This window comes from Mesoplodon mirus, assembly GCF_964341445.2.
Source record: "Mesoplodon mirus genome assembly, chromosome: 3".
Classification (NCBI taxonomy): Eukaryota; Metazoa; Chordata; class Mammalia; order Artiodactyla; family Ziphiidae; genus Mesoplodon; species Mesoplodon mirus.
In genome coordinates, this window is record NC_138978.1 from 194,265,045 (window position 1) to 194,286,255 (window position 21,211).

At 39.8% G+C, this 21,211-nt stretch overlaps 2 protein-coding genes across 5 annotated transcripts in view; both read right to left on the bottom strand.

Moving 5' to 3' along the window:
• The window catches only part of ASPM (assembly factor for spindle microtubules), a 58,218-nt gene extending 47,000 nt beyond the window's left edge, over positions 1-11,218 (bottom strand). Inside the window, exons 1-2 of one of the 3 annotated variants that reach the window (XM_082612985.1) lie at positions 10,686-11,218; positions 36-179 (exon numbers count right to left, since the gene is read on the bottom strand). In XM_082612985.1, coding sequence (XP_082469111.1) covers positions 36-179; positions 10,686-10,982 — 441 coding nt within the window. In that variant the 5' untranslated portion in view covers positions 10,983-11,218. The remainder of the gene's footprint in view (positions 1-35; positions 180-10,685) is intronic. The other 2 variants (XM_082612984.1, XM_082612986.1) reach the window with 2 other exon arrangements.
• A 3,509-nt stretch (positions 11,219-14,727) lies between these two features.
• The window catches only part of ZBTB41 (zinc finger and BTB domain containing 41), a 50,791-nt gene continuing 44,307 nt past the window's right edge, over positions 14,728-21,211 (bottom strand). For both annotated transcript variants that reach the window (XM_082616093.1, XM_082616092.1), the window contains exon 11: positions 14,728-20,945. In XM_082616093.1, coding sequence (XP_082472219.1) covers positions 20,290-20,945 — 656 coding nt within the window. In that variant the 3' untranslated portion in view covers positions 14,728-20,289. The remainder of the gene's footprint in view (positions 20,946-21,211) is intronic.

Consider the following 21,211-nt stretch of genomic DNA (forward strand, 5'->3'; position numbering starts at 1 on the left):
CTAGAGTAAATTACAGAATGATGAAAACTTAGTACCTTTTTCTTTTTCGGTTCTTCTGCATTTCCTAGTAATATAGCTTGGTGTTTCAGAACATCATTTACAAGAAATGTCACGAGCTCTCTTACTCGGCCTCCTTTTAACGGTGTCCAGGTAATAGAAATAACAATTTTTTCTTTAGGCTATAATAAAAAGAATACATTTTAAATGACTATAACAGTAGTGATGTATAATAACCAAAATATATTATATGCAACTTAGAATACAGTAGACGATTAATAATTGTTACTCACCAACACTCTATACCCTAACAACATTTAGAAATCAAATATATTTTCCTATCCTATCTCATTTCATTATAAGGAAAACAAGTTACTAGTAATAACAAGGTTCACAACAAAATAAAATTATAATAAACACTCAGTGGTTTTTAAAAATTTAATCACATATTTCCACTTCTTTAGAATATGTACAGAACTTCCATTTCAAATATAATGACCTTACATTAGAAAGACTTTTTCAAAAAGAAATGTAAAGATGATCAGCTAAATTCCTTGCTCTCCACTTCTCTGAAGTCCATATTATTATTATTGATATTTGTTAAATACTTACTCTGTGCCAGGCATAGTTTCAGGTATCTAATATAACTAGTCAAATCCTCACATCCCTAGAAAGCAGATACTGTGATGATGCACGTTTTACAGATGAAGTAATCAAGGTCCAGAAAGGTTTAAGTAGTTTGCCAAAGTCATACTGCTAGTAATTAGAACCCAGGCAGCCTGAGTCCAGAGTTTAAACTTTAACATCTACACCCTACAGCCTGGCAGGAATTTGCCAAATGCAAAACCCTCACATGACAAAACAAACTGTCTTTGTTGTTTTTCAGGGGGAAAAAAAAGACAAGTTTTGTTTGTTTGTATGTATGGATGCATGTATTTAGACAAATTAAAATAGAAGTTTTACTGCAGAAGTTGTATTACGGTAATGCCAGAAGGGAGGAGAGATGGTAGACCAACTACCAACATTAGGACCCATGATCACACAACCTGACAGACAAGAAATGGTAGGGCTGAACTGGTATCAGCCTCACAGAGGAGGTCAGACCTTTACAGCTTTTCCCCTGGACAGAAAAAGCAATTCTCCTGTCCTCTTCACAGTACCTGGGCTTCTTAGAACTCATACTCCTAGAGTTTAGTTATATAGGTGCCTGTTTTTAGTACCAAGCTTGCCTGCCATATAATAAAAGTCCTTACTTTGATATCTGTCTTTTATTCCCTTCCCTATGCTTGGCCATGGGCCCAGTAGAAGCATACTCCAGTTTCACGATACTGAATGAATATCTTTGGATCTTTCTTGTTGAATTATGCTAACTCAGTTAAGTGACCAGCTACAGCAAAAACAACAAGAATAAAATCACAAGAAAAACTCTGGTGAAGGCTAGCCTCTCCCTTGTCTGGCCTTGCAGAATTCCTGAGCTTCTCAACAACTTAGTATCAATAATTAGGTGAGTGTCCGAGACTCACTTTCAGAGCTTTGAAGGCCTTAGTAGATGGATAAACTGGAAAAAATCTCAGTCCCAGAGACCACACACACCATCTTCAACCCACCTGCTGTTATCCTTTGTCAGATCAGACTCACACAACTCTAATAAAAGGAAGAGGGATTATAAGCAAAGGTTAGGGTTGGAAGATCCCCCGAATTTAGAGCTTCAATGGGCTTTGTCTCATTTCACTAAATTTCAACTCATCACTTTGTTAAATTAATGTTTAACAGCACATCTGTGGTAGGCTAGATTATTTTGGTTCCACGCTAGGTTGTTTCTGGTTCTGTGATGTGTGCTCCGCGTATAGAAATCATTAGGTCAGTGAATGTTCTATCTTTTTTTGTCATATACAGACATACCTTGTTTTATTTTTCTTTATTTTGCTGCATAGATATTGCATTTTTTTTAACAAATTGAAGGTTTGTGGCAACCCCTCATTGAGCAAGTCTATTGGTGCCATTTTCCCCACAGTATTTGCTCAGTATTTGTATCTCTGTGTCACATTTTGGTAATTCTTGCAATATTTCCAACTTTTTCATTATAATATTTGTTCTGGTGCTCTGTGATCTTTGATGTTAGTATTGTAATCGTTTGGGGTCCAGAAACTGAGCCCATAGAAGACAGCATCCTTCACTGAGAAATGCTGTGTGTTCTGACTGCTCCACGGACCAGCTGTTTCCCCGTGTCTCTCCCTCGGCCTCCATGTTCCCTGGTTCCTTGAGACACAACAACATTGAAATTAGGCCAATTAACAACCCTTCGACGGTCTCTAAGTGTTCAAGTGAAAGCAAGAGTCGCGTGTTTCTCACTTTAAATCAAAAGCTAGAAATGATTAAGCTGAGTGAGGAAGGCATGTTGGAAGCGTTGACAGGAGGAAAGCTAGGCCTCCTGCGTCCAGCTGTGAATGAAAAGGAAACGTTCTTAAAGGTGATGGCCTATTTAAGATCATTTAAAACTCAAAATGGAGCAACTGTTGTTCAGGCATCCAAAATGGAACCCGGTGGCCATCGTGGATGTGGTTTTAGACACCTTCCTGCATCAGTGACAACCTGAATTTCCTGAACGGTATCAGACTCAAGGATACTGAGGTAGGAGGTAGATGGGCCCTTGGGCTGGACAGCTGGTGTTTGTCAAGCGGAGGAAAATCCGTTCTCCCTGGACACTCCAAGGACAAAGTTAATGGCAGGAGCTGAGCTCTGCTGGAGTAACGAGATAAGATGACCACTCCTGACTCCTTGGGGGTCAAAAAGAAGGGGGCACCACCCCATAATAGGTGATGCCAAGCCTCTCACAGCCCCTGTGATGGAACCCGTCTTGGAAAAAAGATGCACACGCATGTTGGGGAGGGTCCTAGAACAGGTCATTTGTGGGAAAAGAAGTGAGATAATTGGCCAAAGGTAAACAAAGACCCGGAAGGGCTGTCCTATATAAAGGGTTTAAATCGCCTCTTCACTGCGCTCTTTTTCATTAGGAAGGACACCCACACCCTTTCTCCCCAGGTGTGTATTTCTGCCTTGCTTCAGTCTTTCTTTTTTTCTTTTTGCGGTACGCGGGCCTCTCACTGCTGTGGCCTCTCCCGTTGCGGAGCACAGGCTCCGGACGCGCAGGCTCAGCGGCCATGGCTCACGGGCCCAGCCGCTCCGCGGCACGTGGGATCCTCCCAGACCGGGGCACGAACCCGCGTCCCCTGCATCGGCAGGCGGACTCTCAACCAGTGCGCCACCAGGGAGGCCCTTGCTTCAGTCTTAAATAAACAGACGGCTTCTCTGTGTGCTCTCGCACTTGTTGCGCTGTCTCTAATAATGAACTTTGTACATGTTTTTACAGTTTTTGCCTCCTTGAAACATTCTCGCTTTCAAACGGAGGGTAAGAGCCAGGGCCACTTTGCTTCTAGCCTCTGGCCCCTGGTGGTCTGGCAGCTAGGATTCCTGGTTTTCATCCAGGTTACCCAGGTTCAATTCCTGGGCAGGGGACTAAGATCTCGCTTCAAGCCACGGCTCACTTCAGCCGTTCTCAAAACAGTATCTGCTAGAACTGACAGCTGCAACATTATGGTCTCAAGGTTTCCCCTTGCAACTCTGCAACCCTTTTGGACCCCAACCAATCCTGGCTTAACAAGCACCCTTACGTCTTGCCAGCTCCAGTCCTAATCCTTGATGAACAACGTATGTCACCTTCCTGTTTTTTGCCTTAATAAGCTTTCCCCATTTTGTAGTCTGATGGAACACAATTCAAGTACTTTTTGGATCTGTGTCTCCTGGGCTGGAGTCCTAACAAACCCAAATAAACACCTCCTTATTTCAACCAGTTCTTGGAATTCTTGGTTAACAAAGGAAATTAAAAGTGCTACTCCAGTGAACACAAGAATGATAAGAAAGCAAAACAGCCTTATTGCTGACATGGAGAAAGTATTAATGGTCCGGATAGAAGATCAAACCAGCTACAACATTCCCTTAAGCCAAAGCCTCATCCAGGGTTAAGATCCTAACTCTCTGCAATTCTATGAAGGCTGAGAGAATTAAAGAAACTGTAGAAGAGTTTGAAGCTGGCAGAGCTTGGTTCATGAGGTTTAAGCAAAGAAGTCATCTTCACAACATTAAAAGTGCAAGGTGAAGCACTAAGTGCTGATGTAGAAGCTGCAGCAAGTTATCCAGGAGAACTCCTAAGATAATTAATGAAGGTGATTGCACTCAACAACAGGTTTTCAGTGTAGAGGAAACAGCCTTCTATAGGATGAAGATGCAACGTAGGACTTTCATAGCTGGAGAGGAAAAGTCAATGCATGGCTTCAAAGCTTCAAAGGACAGGCTGACTCTCTCCTTAGGGACTAATGCAACTGGTGACTTCAAGTTGAAGCTAATGCTCGCTTACTATTCTGAAAGTCCTACGGCCCTTAAGAATTATGCTGAATCTACTCTGCCTGTGTTCTGTAAATGGAACAACTAAATCTGGATGATGGCACATCTCTTTACAACATGGTTTACCAGTATTTCAAGCCCACTGTTGAGACACAATGCTCAGAAAAAAAGACTAAATTCCTTTCAAAATATTATTGCTCACTGACAATGCATGTGGTCACCCAAGAACTCTGAGGTAGCAGTGAGATTAATGTTATTTTCATGCCTGCTAGCACAACATCTATTCTGCAGCCCATAGATCAAGGAGTAATTTCGACTTTCAAATCTTATTAAGAAAAACATTTCATAAGGCTATAGTTGCCATAGATAGTGATTCCTCAGATGGATCTGGGAAAAGTAAACTGAAAACTTTCTGAAAGGGATTCACCATTCTGGATGCCATTAAGGACATTCATGATTCATGAGAAGACGTCAAAATATCAACACTAACAGGAGTCTGGAAGAAGTTGATTCTAATCCTCATGAATGACTTTGAGGGTTTCAGTTACTTCCTTCAAGACTTCAGTGAAGGAAGTAACTGAAGATATGGTAGAAATAGCAAGAGAACTAGAATTGTAATAGGGAAGAACAAATCTGACTCCATATTAGATCTGTTTCTTTTACTTTAAACTTTGTACTCTATTGCTTTTGCTATAAGTTAAGAATGTTGCCTATAGCCTGAAATATACAGGATAGCCCATTCTCAAGGCTCTGACCTTTAAAGGTATAACACTTTTCCATTCATATAGAGATTAAAAAGTTGCAGAACAGAGAATAACATTTGTCTTGTTGGAGGTTTATAGGAACATCATGACCTGACCTACAGGGATAGCTGCAAGAGCAAAGGATTCTGACACCAAGAAGTTTGCAACAACTAACAATAGACCCTCCTCTTTTAATATAAATGAAGCTTGAATTCTAACTCAGGTAAGATGGTTCTTTAGAATACTAGTCTACCATCTTCTTGATCAGCTGGCTTTCCAAATAAAGTCACTACTCCTTGCCCTAACAACTTGTCTCTAGATTTATTGTCCTGTTGTGTGGTGAGTAGTACGAGCTTGGACTCGGACAACAGACTTAAAAGTGGTGCTTGCAGATGTGACTGAACTGCTGCAATTTCATGATAAAACTTGAATGGATGAGAAATTCCTTCTTATGGATGAACAAAGAGAGTGGTTTCTAGAGGTAGAATCTACTCCTGGTGAAGATGCTGTGAAGATTACTGAAATGACAACAAAGGATTTAGAATATTACATAAACTTAGTTGATAAAACAAGGCAGGGTTTGAGAGGATTGACTTTAATTTTGAAAGACGTTCTACTGTGGTTAAAATGCTATCAAACAGCATCATAGGCTACAGAGAAATTATTCATGAAAGGAAGAGTCAATCAATGCAGCAAACTTCACTGTTGTCTTGCTTGAAGAAATTGCCATGGCGACCCCACCCTTCACCACCCTGATCAGTCAGCAGCATCAGCATCAAGGCAAACCTTCCATGAGCAAAATGATTACAGTTTGCTGAAGGCTCAGATTGTTAGCATCTTTTAGTAGTAGTCTTCTTAAGATATGTATATTGTCTTTTTAGACATGAGGCTATTGTACACTTAACAATTACAGTATAGTGTAAACATAACTTTTATATGCACTGGAAAACCAAAACATTCTTGTGACTCGCTTTACTGTGATTTTCACTCTATTGCAGTGGTCTGAAACTGAACCCACAATATCTCCAAGGTTTTCCTGTACAACTTACTTAATGGGCATATCTATCAAATTTTGTTCTTATTGAGCTTCAAATGAAATTATCTGTTTAGGATAAATTCAAGAGTGTGAACTCTTACTACTTGCTTCTCAAATTATATACAGAAAAATTTTAAAGGGGGTTTCCCTTCTAAAGAGTTACTGTTATTTAACAAACAGTTATTGAGTGCCTAACAGCATACATAGTGCCTGACACAGGATAGGCAAACATTAAATATTTAAGTGACAAAATTATTGAATGAGTGAAAAGTAGACATGGTCTCTGGCCCCATGGACACTATATGCTTCTCAATAAAAGAAATTACAAAATCTAAGTGAAAAGATAAATACAAAAATACAAGCCACCAATACTGTTATCAATAAAACAAAAAAAAGGTTTGAGAGAGCCATAGTGAAGGGATCTGTAATCTCTAACTGGGTGATCAGAGAGTATAATACTAATTTTTAAGCTAAGACAAAGTATAAGAATGAGCTGGACAGACAGAGCTCAGGGAGGAGCAATTCAGCAGAACGTGCCAGCATGTACACAGCCCTGAAACAAGAAACTGCTTACTGTAGCCCTAGAAACAGATAGAGGACCAGTGTGGCTTAATGTTAGCGGGAAGGCAAATGACCTGCGATACATGAGGTTGGAGAGAGCAGCAGAGGACTATGGTATATACGTAATCTCTTTAACAGATTTGAACATTATAAACAGCATTACTTAGGTGTACATTTTGTGGCTGCAGAGGTTTGGTTTTGTTTTGTTTGTTTGCTTATTTTCTTTAAGGCATACCAAAATGAAGTGCTAGTCTTTTTATCCTTAACTGAAAGGTTAATCAGCTAACTCACAAGGAGAGCATATTGAGAAGAAGATGCTCAGAACGCTCATCCCCTTTTCCTTTTCCATGCCCCACCTTCCCATGAGGAAGCCCCTCGTTAATCTGCAACAATCCATAGACTGAGACAGTGAGAGCGAGTCAGTTCTGAAAAATGTCAAGGGATTTAGAACTGATACATGCTTTTTGGACTGCAGTGATAGTCTAGCTACAAAACTTCACATTTTATGGAGACAAATACCCTCAGAGGTGTAAAAACTGAGATAAAACATAAAGCATTTTCCTTTCTCCCTTTTGTAAATATTTGGTCTCCCCTGCCCCCCAACTCCAACCTTTAAAAAAATTTCTTAGGTAACTCAAACAAATGAGGGAACAGATCTGTTATACTACTTTCTTTTAAATATTACCTTCAGTAATGGCATTCTTGGATATGCATCACTGTTAATTTTTTGAACAGGAGCATTGCCATGTGTCTGAGATAAGAATCTTATTATTTTATCTAGATTCTGAAAGACAGCAGAAAGTCAGAATTACAATAAAAAAAAGTGGGCTACATCTCCCTCCTTTGGGAGAAGATTAAAAAAATGTTGCCAATCAATAAACAAGATGATCTCTCATAATTCTATCTAGTCCTAAGATTCTGTGGTCTTTGTTTACAAACTTTTTATTAGTGACAAATCAGAAAATGGTAGTTGCAGCCAGTGACAACTGAAGCTGCCTTGTAATTAAATGGATCTGGCCCGCCCCCTTGTGGCCATAAGTGCAAGTCTTCCAGTCACAGCAAGTTAGCATCAAACTCATTGCACAATAGATGGGTGGCTTATTTTCTTGAAGTGCAAGCAGCCTCATGTTAGCCTCTACTCATTTGCAGAGCAAAAGCTCCTATTTCCAGAACTGGCACCAATGAGTCTGTTAAACCATCCAGTTGAGTTGTTCATAACCCTGGTTACAGAGATCACTTGAGGGGTTTGTAAAAAGTAAAAATGCCCCGACCCTCGTCTATGTCCTCCCCAGAAGTGATGCTGAAGCAGGGTTCTGGTACCAGTGGTTTTTTTAAAGCTCACCACTGAGGTAACATGCAGTCAGGATGGAAACACCACGTAGCTTAATCCCATTCAGTAGGATGGCTGGTGATTTTAACTGAATGTCATTATGAAGACTCAGACCCAAATGACAAACCCCCTACATTACAACAGTCCTATGCAGATTCTAACACACCAGTATTATTGAAGTTTTAAAAAGAATGACTAGGAGATTAAAAGGAACTGAAAATAACATTAAAAAGTTTTCCTTGGATTGACCCCAATAAATCTGCTCTACAAAAATATCCAAATGACAGTCTTCTGGCCCTCACTCATTATTAGGCCTAGATACATTGTATTGTAGACCTATTTTTACGCTAATTGTGAATTTCTGTCATTCTTTGGCAAGTATAACACTTTACCTAGTAGTTCGTTAGATGCCATCTGCGTACATAAGACCTTGTTTAACATCGAGTTTTCTGTATTTACCCCCAGAAATTCACATTAGTAAGTGTGGAGTGGTGAGTAGAAATCTCCCTCATTTAACAAACAATCCAGACTAATCTGGTGCAAGTGGTTGAGGCATCTCAGAGAAGTGCTGCTTAGTCATACCGTGACATGCTAATTCACTGAAGGTGTGAGGTGTGTTTTAGTTAAGGGATGTTCTAATATTTATTTTCTACTACAGTGCTTTTCAAAATGTGGTCCCTGGACCAGGAGCAGAGGCATCACCTGGGAACTTCTTAGAAATGCAAGTTCTAGTCTTATTCTAGAATCAGAAACTCTGAAGTTGGGGACCCAAAAGTATTTTAACCAGCCCTCCAGGTGATTCTGATGCATTCTTAAATTTGAGAACCACCTGTCTCCTCAAAACATCCCAACCTCCTTGATAGCTGTTTGATGTAGCTTCTTCTTGTTCTTAGAATTTTCCCCTCAAACTCCTAACATATGTCTTTAGGGAGGAACCATGTCTCATGTCTATAAATCAATATAAGAGAAAGTGCATGGGATTTAAAATTATAAGACCTGGATGGGAATCCCAGCTCTGTCAATTGCTAAGAATAAAACCATGCATAAATATTTCCACCCTCTGAGCATATTTCCTCATTAAAAATTAGGAAGAGAACATTTATTCAGGACACAGAGTCCAGACTTTTGCTTGACGCTTTCTCTCATTTGAGCATCACGCACAGCTGCAGTTGGCATTACTTCCAACCGATGGATGAGAAAATAGACACGGAAGACTCAGAAGAGTGAATTTAGTTGTCAACCCTGATCCATTGGGCACAAACCCTTTGACAGTGCTGACTTATCTACAAATGTGGATAAGGACTCCATTAGTTTGATGTAAGGATTAAATAAGGCAACAGAGTTTAAAAGAATCTGTAAAAGGTAAACATTATGTTTGTATGTATTATCTTAGTGGTTTGGTGGGTGGAGTGGAATCAGCACACCCAGACCTGAAGCTAAGCGAAATCAACAGCTAATAAAAGACAAGTTTTGTTTTAAAGCAGAAACCATAAAACATCATAAACAGATGGTTTAAAATATAAGAACAGTTAACTTTTACAGTATAAAAAGTGTAATTCTAAAAAAACAAAACCCAAAAACTTTAGTTCCACAAAACAAAAAAGAAGTAGAAGCATTATGTAGATAGAAAAAAGTATATATCTTTTCACGAAAAGAAAAGTAAACATTTATAAACTAGAGAGAAGGGGCAGGTTCTTAAGTGTAGCTTAACCACTGCTTAGCACAAGTCAACAGACCTCAGATTAAAGCCTCTTCTCACTGCCTTAGGAAGCGGTTATTTACATAAGGAGTGAGACTCCCTCAGCTAATTTTTTTTCACCTTTTCAGAGACTCTAATCAATGGAAAGACCACAGAAATCAAAATAAGAAAGTAAATTCTCTAGATTTTGGGGACAGGAATGGGAGCATTACTCTGGCCAATGCAATGAAGAAAAGCTACCCAGGAAATTCTTGAAACAACAGTCATAAAATTAAATTTGAACCACCGTTAAAACTACACTACAGCAAACAAACAAACAAAAAGATTAAAATAATAAAGTGTTCATACTTGTTTAAAACAACACTGAGGAAGTGTTTTTGGTTTTGTTGCTATAGACGTTTGGCCAAAACAAAGCTCACCGGAATAGTAGTTACCCTGTCTCTGTGGAATCAGTTTCCCTATGGAAACTAAAGTGGATATTTAAGATGACTGATGGAAAGCAATTTAAAAACCCTGCTCTAACCAAAGTACTCCTGGCAGTTTTAAATACAGACAGATGTCTGGATGGATAGATGTATGGATAGAGAGACAGATGAAAGATAAGAATATTGATTTTAAAAGTGCCATCCATTACTCTAGAACCGCAAGTCTTCTCGAGGCCTGAAGTCTATGAAAAACGCTTCTCTGCAACAGAAAGCTAGGAAAGGGCTTCTAAGGATGCTCCGCGCAGGCGCGTGGACGCGCTGTCACCGCCCCAGTCCCCGCCGACCCGGCTCCTCTGCCCCGGGGACCAGGGCTCACCCAGCGTTAGAGGGAAGGACGTGGTTTTATCTCCAGGCCTCAGGTCCGCTGCTGCTCGTTCCGAGGCCCCTCCCGGAGCACGGCGGGGAGACGGCGGAGGGCCCACTCCCCTCTTACCTGCAGCACGAAGGCGCTCGGCCAGACGGTGAAGCCGCACTCGGCGGCCGGGCCACGGGACAGCCTCACGGCGGTCGCCTCCTCGTTGGGGTTGTCCAGGGCCAGGGGCAGCGTCCGCGAGGTTCCCAGGCGCACGTCCCCGAAGCAGAGGAAAGGCGACCTGCAGAAGTGGCTGAGGGACAGGACCGGCGGGGAGGCCGCCTCCTCCTCGGTCCGGGGGCCCCGCGGCCCCGGTCGCGGCCTCGGTTCCGGGGGGCTCCGCTCCCAGCAGTCGCGCCCCCGACGCCTGGTCGCCATGGCGGCCTCTGGGCCCAACGGGCTGCTCCGAGCCGCCCCTGCAGCAACGCTCACCGTGTCCTCTCGGGAAGCTGGGGGAACTGGAGCGAATTCGCCCCCTTTCTCGTGCGATCGCCGGGACCCGGCAAACAAGCCAGGCACACAGACTCGCAAATTGGAAACAGGAGCAAACAGCGCAGGTTATTTGCTCTGTTTAAACTTCCCGCCTCCACCAATGGGAGCGCCCTGCCCCGCCCACCTCCCCGCGGGACCAGTCATCGGGCAGCAGCCCCGGCCAATGAGAAGAGGGCGCCTTATTTAAACGTGACGGCGGCGGCGCCTGCCTCTGCGCGCGGAGGCGACAGTGGCGTCAGGGTCTCGGTGGCCCCTGAGGCCCGGGGCTCAGACTCGGAATTCGCCTTTCGGTTTTGTGAACAGGTTGCTTGAAAGAAAGAGAGTCACAGCACTTCCACCGTAAATGCAGCAGTCATTGCCGTGCTGGGACAGTCATTTCCCTCCCCCAGTATATCTGCCCAGGGTCACAACCCTGAGCTCCCCTCAGAGGCTTCCTGGACCCAAATGGGAGAAAATGAGGAAAATTAAATGTATAGTTAGTGTGAACATGCTGATGTCAGTGCCTGACCCCAGCAGGGCTCAGTGATACTGGGAGCAAAACTAGGTAAACAAACAAAACCTGAGATTCCCAGAAATTCATAAGCAATGGTCTTGACGGGCATTGCCCTTGACAAATAACTTCTCGGTTTTAATTTTAATTGTAGACATCTGATAATAATGGTTACCGCTTACACGTTACTCTTTGCCAGGGACTGTTTTAAGCCCTGCGCATATTTGTCTCAACCTTCACTTCAACCCTGTGAGGGACGTGGCATTATTCGTGCTTCACAGATGAGCGAGGCCGGCCTCCAGCCAGCCAGGAAGTGGCAAAGCCAGGAGCGGGACACAGGCAGCTCGGCTGGTCATGCTCTCACCCCTGCACCTACTACCTCTAAAGACAGGAGGAGACGTTAAAAAATAACGTGTGGATGCGTGCACGCGTGCACGATATATATCAGGAGGAGACTTTAAAAAATAACGTGTGGATCTGTGTACGCGTGCACGAAATATATCAGGAGGAGACTTTAAAAAATAACGTGTGGATGTGTGTACGCGTGCACGAAATATATCAAAAGAAAACTCCCTGGGTGGAAAACCAAAATGAGGAAGGTGGGATCTGAAATTCTATTCACTAACACCCATTTTGACCTGATGTTGGACCCTGTTATCTTAACGATATTTAATCAAAAGTGTTCATGGAGGTTTCTTAAAATCCTAATTTAAGATTGATGCACAGTGAGGCCACTGCTCCATAATTTTTTAGCCAAATGTTAATGTGAACGACAATAACTTGATATACACTTAATTTATATTTATTATTTCATACTGTGAATGTTGTTCATCAAATTAACATTACAAATATAAGCCCTTAAGCTTAAGTCACTGAAATGTTTGTTTCAAGCCTTTTTAACATCATAGGAACACATCTTATCTATGCCCTCCTCTCACAGTTTCTCTTCATAAAGCAATGCTGTTGATGCACAATTTTAGAAAATCCAGAATGAACTGTATGGATTATTTTTTATTTGCCCTCCACTTCCACCCTCCACCCTTTTCCAGCCTGCTCTATGCTGTGGGATGCTGGCCTGTGTTCTGTATTTGCTACATCCATAGGTTTTTTACTCTGTAGCTTCTGTTTTGCTCAAAAAGGGAGGTAAGGGTACTTCCCCCACTCCTGCCCCCCTTGGGCTGGCTCCATCTCAACATTAAAATCACAAGTAGCTGGAGAGGTGCCCTCTCCTCATGGGTCTCTGGGGATCTGGGTGTGGGGATACCATGGGGTTACTAGTCCCAGGATATGGCACTATTGTTTGTTTCCCAGCATCCCTGTCACATCTTTGCAAATGGTCCCTTTATTAAATTTCCTTGAATTCCACTAAATTGGAGAGGGCCAACTATTTCCTTCGTGTCCCTGGCTGATGCAATAGTGGCCTTAGGAAATTGTCTCTTAATTCTGAATTGAGTTGCTCATATTTGAGGAGCACAGGGATAAACTCCGGCTAGCGAGAAACATCATGATAATCCAAGGGATGCGGTAGCATCCTGAGTCCTCAAATCATCTATCTGTGGCGGCAGCATGAGAAGAAGTGTATACGAAGGGCAATTTATTCAAAGATCAGGTGGCCGGGGCACACAGTGGCTATGCCAACACTTTATAAATGATTATAAAGCTTCGAGTGTCACCTGGTGTCACCTGACCACCCTGGAGAGCATACATAGGGAAAAAGAAAATGAAACTGTGTGAACATCCAAGGGAACCACTAAGAACATATCTTGAGAATAAGAATGTGTGGACGGAACTCCTGAAGAAGCCCCTCACTTCCTGTGGTCTCAGGGAACCCATGGCCGAGGACGAATCCCGAGGCTGCTGGTAAATGTGGCAGCACTGATGAAATGCTCGACCCTACCAGCCCTCCTAAGCTAAGGGGAGGGAGGGGGTCCCTGGGAAAGAGTATGGTATTTGGGCAAAATTTTAAAGGCTGAGAGTTTGTAATTCTCCCTATTCCTACAAACCTCCCTCACCAGCAGAGGCAGCCCCTCCACCGGTCTTTTATATTGGTGACACTTGCTAATTAAATCTGATGAGCAAGAAACAGCTGTCAGGAGCTGGGAGGGTCTGAGATTTACCCCGCTGAAGCTTTACTGGAACACAGAGACACCCATTCCTTTACATGTTGTCTACGACTGCTTTCACACTACAAATTTGTGTCCGTTGAGTGGTGTGGACTTAGGGACTTGCAGTGGCAGATGTGATGTGCTCTCACTTCCTAGATTAGGTTATAAAAGACTGCAACTTAAATCCTGCCAATGTTCTTTCATTTTTTCTTGGGGGCAGCCAGCTGTGTATCTATCACCAGGCAGCCCTGTAGAGAGAGCCTGTGTGGGGAGGAACTATGGACAGAAGTGGGCTTGGAGGTGAAGCCTGCTCCAGGATGGCCTCTAGAGACTGCAGGTCCCATGAAGTTTGACTTCAACCTCTGGCCCTGAGCCAGAGCCACCTAGCTCAGCCAGTGGATTCCTGACCCACAGGACCTGTGAGATAATGTCTGTTGTTTCAAACCACTACATTTGGTCTAATGTGTTACACAGCAATAGAGAATTAGGTGTCCCACACAACACCGCCTCCAGTGGGAAGGCTTGGAATTCACTAGTCTTCTACCAGCTGCCTGCGGAGGCTGAGTTATGTGCCAGATGCAGCTGGCCAGGTCGGGTGTGTCCTGTCACTCAGCTCGTGCCTTAGACCAGCAGTGGTCCCTCCCGTGGCCAGAGTGTACGGTTCTGGGAATGAGGGGTAGTGGCGAGAGTGACCCCTCTCATTGTCGCAGAGAACAGCCCATTCATGGGATTTTCTACACTTCAGACTCCTTGGGGAAAACAGCACATGACTACTTCAAGCATAATGGTCTACTATTAATATTTAAACTTATATTAATTAGCCACTTAAAACCATTAAATAATGATTTATACATTTATCATATAAAATATTTCAAAATGATATCTAGCTTATGAAAAATAAAGAAAATTTTAATAACTGTGCCCCAAGACACTGGTTTTCTATGTGTTCATGATCTTTTTATTCAATTTTTCAGGAGGCAGGCAGAGCACAGCATTGTCATGCTGTGAAAATGTGTTCAACAAAACCTAGATATGCTTTATTAGGACCAAAGAACTTTATTTTAAATATCAAAACAACACAAAGAACTAGTTCAATATACAGTACACTTCCTAGTCTTCACAGAGAACTGAATTTTTCTATAAAGACATTGGTACTCAGGATACACGAGACAGTCAAAATATCTATAAAACTCACAAGATACTTTACACACAGTTGACAAAATAATGAATCTTGATATTTTAGATGTTTCTTTGCAATTGTCTTTAGAAGAGTTCTAATGATTAAAAAGAAAACTTAGGATTGGAGACTGAAAACTAAGTTCAAAGGCATTTCCACTTTAGTGTACATCATAAATCCCGTAATCAGAACACTTCCTACACAACACGGAGCAGCCAAATGCCCACCTCTGTGCTCATTTTTTGGCAGCCACACTCATCAGTTGTAATACAGTTTCGTCCACAGGGATAAGAAAAGTCCGATTGTTACAAGGAATAAAAATGTTGTAATTACAAAGCAGGAATACCAAGCAACAAAGCAAAATAACAATGAGAAGTGGGCATGCTCTTCTTTCAAGAAATGTTTTAAAATCTCCAGCCGTAATGCAAGCACCTAAATTACTTCTTTACCTAAGAATTTGGAAAAAAGCAGAACAAAAGACGTATATCCATCTTTGTATAACCTCTAGTCTCTGAATATAATTCTTATTTTCTCTCTATATAAATGGCTTCAGAGGCTAAATTTAAATTGGGGATTTTTCAACACAGACTCAAGATCAATGCACAGCAAGTTGAAAGGTGAAGAGTAAACACAGTACAGACGCTCTCTCTACCTGACCTTTCCCTCATCCTCCACATGACCTAATGCTGTAACTTCTACCTTATTAAGGCCACTTCCAAAGACGAAGCGCAGAAAACATGCAACTATTGCAGGAAAAAAGTACCTTGAAGTAGAAATAATTTTAGAGGAAATAAGGGAACGATCTCCCCTGCCTAAACCACTATAGACTTTACTGAGAGGAATGTGCAAAAGAAAGGGGGGGACCTAAAAAGAATTGTCTATGGTTCCTAGAAATTATCAAAAAATTATTCTCACATTATCCATTATTCAATCTAATAGTAACATTTACCATAACACTATTAAAAGTTTTAGAAATGTTACTTTTGTTTCTTATTAAAAAATACATTTCGAGGCATTTTAAATTTGGCACTGAATCTTAGAATAGTCCAACATGACTTTAAAAGTCCTAATTTTTCCTGAGTTCATCAACTCAATTTGTTTGTTGGTTGGGATGTTGCTGCTTTTTATGAGACCCATCTCAAACCATCACCTCTGGCTCAGTTTTAGGCAAACTGAAAAAAGAAGCGGTTCAGTGTAGAGCTGGGTGGTTTGGTAACTGATTATTAACAAGAAAAGGTAGGGGATGGGAGGAGGAGAGGCAGACACTGCTTTTTACTTTGTCAGATTCCTCTAATGAGCATCTAGAGACAGGCCCAGGAGTGGCTTCACAGTAACTAGAAAGGCCACAGTAGTAGAGATTAAAAAAAAAAAATCACACTATACTTGGTGCCAATTTTCCTACAAAAACATAAAGCAACCTAAAAAAAACTGTTGCCTGACCAGCAGGCAACACACACATAAGACCCATAACAACAACAAAACCACAATCATTTATTAACCAAAACAACCTAGCCAGCAGAGTCAACTCCAAGCAAGTACAGCGCACTGAAAAGGCACAAAGCATTCAATGCAGAGAAGACTGGGCATATATAAAAGGACACTGTCAAAGAGCTGATGCTCCACGTCTGACTTTCCACCAATGATACAGCACAGTGATCTGCTAGGAAGAGAACGCAAACTTACACACACACCAGTTAATGGTGTTTTTAATTCGTTTGCAATTATAGAGTGAAAAGCAATGAATGATATTTAAATACTTGTTAGCCCTTAACTAATAGCTTATAGGCACTCCTCAAGATGTTTTGACAATTTTAAGGTTGACAGAAATTTATTTATGTACCTACTTCATGATCTACCATCACTTTAAAGAAAGTCACTTAATAAAGCACCAGTTTAAAACCCTATTTTTGCTACTCCTCTTCAACAGATGACTAAGTTACTTACTTAAAAGTATGCAAAGATCACTGCCTTCACAGTTGTTGGTGAAATCTTGCTGGCACAAAGAACAAACCCTAATCTTAAATAGCATTTTAGGCTGCAAAAAATAGGTGGGGTTTCTTACAAAAAAATCTTCAGCTTGTCTTAAAAAAAATTATAAGGCAAAATTAATTAATAGTGTAGTGTAAAAAGTAAGCTTATTTTTAGCATTTAATAGTGTCCACTTAAAAGATAACATTCAATTAATTAAACTGAGGAAAACTGAGTGTTTTTATTTGTAACTGGTTTGTCAGTATGACTAGTCCCAGAGTATTTTCTTCTGTTCTCATTTTTATACATATAAACACAAACATTTAATCTTAGTATTCAAACGATTTTTTTAAAAAATCCATAATCCTAGGACTTCAACTGTGCTTCTTTGGACAAATATTTATTCAAACAACAAAGAATTTAAATCCTTTTAAACTATTTTAATACCTACTAAAAATCTTTGGTGCATTTAAGTAAAAATGGATTAGGTTAACAAATTTCTACATTTGATAAATTATTCAATTTACATAATAAGTGCTAACTGCTATCAACTACAAAATTAATTTAAAACAATAAATTATGCTCATAAAATAAAAAATTCTGCAAGAGGCTAAACTTAGTTGCAAGATTCAAAATTTTAAGTATAAAATTTACAGAATTAATGGGTTTTAGAGTTAATGGAGCATTTGTTCAAAATGCTCCAAATCACAATGTGAGAAAAGGTTAACTGAAAAGAGCAGGCCTCATTTCATACTTTTTGTGCCAACTTCAAAAACTTATATACATTCAGTTTGCTCTAATCCATGAGGTTTTCACAACTGTAAAATTTCATATATTCTAATTTGGAAATTAGAGGCAGCAGATCTGTTTGTCTGATCACCCGCTGAGGTTATTTCTTCATAAGAATTATACTACCTACCTTCCAGACTGTTTTCAAGATTACATGAGAAAACGCAGTGCCCGGCACCTTGTAAGCATTCATTAATGCTCCATTTCTTTCCCTATTAGTAGCTCTGCAACTTATTAATGATGTAGGCTTAACCTCAGATTCTTTAGCTCTAACATGGGAATACAGTATGTCATTTCTATTTCAGAGCTGGTTATGAGGTTTAAATGAGATAACTGTGAAAGCACTGTATAAAACAGTAAACTACTATTCAAGTTTGTTATCTACAATAATAACTAAATATAATTATGTTTCACTTTATGTAAGAGATGTATTCCAGAAAAGTTCTATACTGTAAACCAATTCCTACAATCAAATCATATATTTAAAGCATTAGGAGATTATTATTAAAAGAACCCTAAAGTCAATACCTTCAAAAAGCAAGGTATTCTTTTGAATGTGAAAATGCAACACCGCAACACCCTCTTTTTCTGCTACCAAACATATAATATACCACACACATATACATATATACCATTTGCCTTTCTATAAGTCCAAACTTTTCTACATTGGTTTATATGCAAGGCAGGGTACATTTTTAGATATGATTTCTTTTCATCATACCAAGTTTTTTAGTTAAGTCTTGTAGGTCTTTATGATAAAAATCATAAAGATATGTATTTTTTAAAGTCATTTTGAAAGACAGAATAATAGTACCTCATATAGTCAAGTTCTATCATGTAAGTACTCCAGACATAACATTTCCACACAAAAGTGAGAATGCTTTATAAAGAATTAATACATAACTAGTATCTACCGGTCCTAGGATAATTATAACCAAACTTTGATAAGTGAGGCAAAACTCAGGTTGGTTTTATTACTTATATGAGCTACTTTGGTTACCTGCCCTAATTCTCAACTTTTTTTTTCTTTTGTTTTATTTCCATTAGTGTAGTGACTATTCCTGTAAAGTACCTTCATTTCTTAAGTGCTTCAGCAAACAAGTTTCCACATTATTAAGTGGTTAAATTTTATTCACTAAAACTTATTTTATTTGTGAATTTTTTCACAAGGGCTGGGCCAGACTTTACACAAAAAAAGTGCTTAAAGCAATTAGGAGTGTAAACAAAACTGAAATAGAAAACTCTTAAAATTGCTATTTTCCAGTAGTTTACATACAAATGACATGCTAATAATAAATCAACCCTGCCTATTCTCTAACCCTTTAAGCAGCTCTACTAGGAAACATCCTAGTTTAAGTTTAAACTGACTTGAAAATATGGAAAGTGCACATCTTTAAAGGTATTTTACAATTCTGACTGACTTTTTCCTCATTTAAGTTTAATCAGTGAGGTTTTGCTCTAACTGCTATTTACTTTTACCAAGTCCTCAACTTTTGTCTCATACAAAAATAAAAATCAAGGATAATTACAGACATTAGGCTTATGTGTAAAGCAAAAATAAAGATCTAGATTACATGTAAATCTGTATACAAATAATGGTTCCCTTTAATTAAAAAACATTAAGTTCAATTAGACACAAATTTTATGTTTGTTTGGCACCTTTTCTAACAATCATATATGAAATCTGTAGGTTCTATTTCCCAGAGTTTCAGTTAGCAAAGGTAAATGAGACCAAAAGTAGCTTGTTAATTAAATTTTCACTAATTAGTAATAAATGCCCTTCCCATAGTAAGATGAAGATATATGTTGTGATATATTATTGTTTCTGAAGTAAATGGCAAAACACAAAAGGTGAACTTACCTTGAAAAATATTTAGTTAAAACTGTCATATTTTGCTTTTAACACATTTTCAACTTGTGTAATTTAATGCCTAGACCTGTATTTGCATTTCTTCTTCATAATAATTGAAGCACAGGCAAAAACCAATCATTTGGGTAATTATTTCAATTCTACATTTCCTTTAATGAGCTAATCCTGCATTAGTTAGCTTTCTGGCTTTGAGTTTGTCAAAAGACCAAAGCATAGTGATAAACTGAAATTATGGCCAGATGAAAAAAGAACACAGAACTATCCAAGACTTTCTTATAAATTCAAATTCCTGTTTTCAGTTTTTAAAAATCTGGAAGAAATAGTAATGAAACTTAAGTTAGGATAAGGAACAGTTGCAATTATCAGTTCTATATACTCTTGTATTCTTTCTTAAAAGCTACATCATCCTTAACACTTGTTCGGAAGATGGGGAAGGGAGAAACGAGGAATGAGACTAAAGAAGAATAAAAATTTCCACTGATGACTAAAAACAAATACCCTCAGAATGTTAATAGCTAATAGTTTTGAAAAGTTAGAGAAACCATTAAAAATTAGCACTAATCTTTAAAAAAATCACAAAAATGTCCATTTCAAATATTATACCTCAAAATATGTCCAAATATTCACATGTTCAGTAAACAGAGATACATATTTTTCTTGATTTGAAATGGTTCTGAGGACTTGAGAAACTAGAGAAAATGAAAAAATAGCAGCCCCACTAAGTTAAAAGCTGTCAGCTCTAGGCTACCATTAACGCCTAACCACAGAAAAAGTCTGTGGAATGTTTAGATTACTCATGAATGGTGCTCACTATTAGAAATATTTTGTACAGCAGTGGCATTATCAAGGCCCAATAACGTTCCAAGGTAAGACTGTTCTCTAGGATCTAGAATCTGTTCAGGTCGGACTGGATGAACTATATTTGCAGGCTGAGGAGTAAGAGTGTATTTCTCCAGAAAAGCTAAGTCAGCTGCTCGTGGGTAATCAGTGGATGGCGGCTGTGGTGACAAGATCTCGTGAGAAGGTGGAGGGAGAGTAGTGGTGTGACGCACCAGGTCACTCTGAGTGTCAGGCATTTGGACTGGAACCAGCGTTACGGGGACACACACTTCAGCAGACACACTCTGCAACATAGTCTTGGCTTCCGACGGGTAAACTTTGGGCTGGTCCATATATTGTTTTGTTTCTGTTTGAAAGATTTTATCATCGGATGAGTACTCTACTGGCAAGGATACAAGCTTCTCCTCAGAAGCACTGAGTGGGTCGTCAGGTGACTTTATGCCATGAACGTGGTCAATGTGGTATTTCAGCTTGTCTTTCCGCTTAAATGTTGCATTACAGTGCTGACAGTTGAAAGGCCGGGCATCAGAATGAATGACCAAGTGTTTTGTTAAAGTTTTCTTAATTCTAAAAGATTGATTGCAAATTTGACACTTGTATGGTTTTTCACCTGTATGAACACAAATGAAATTAACTGTAAAATGCAGTCACTTGGTAAGACAATGATTTTAATTAAGTAGCAAATTTTCCATGGGAATACTTACAAGAACTTAATAAAAGCAGTAATATATGCTATCACAAAGTGGAGACAGTATAGTAACTGGTAAAGAGAATGAGCTCAAACATCCAAAAGATCTTAGTTTGAATTCTAGCTACACCATTTACCAGGCAAACCTGGAGCAAGCTCCCCAACTTCTAAGCATAGTTTCCTCGCCT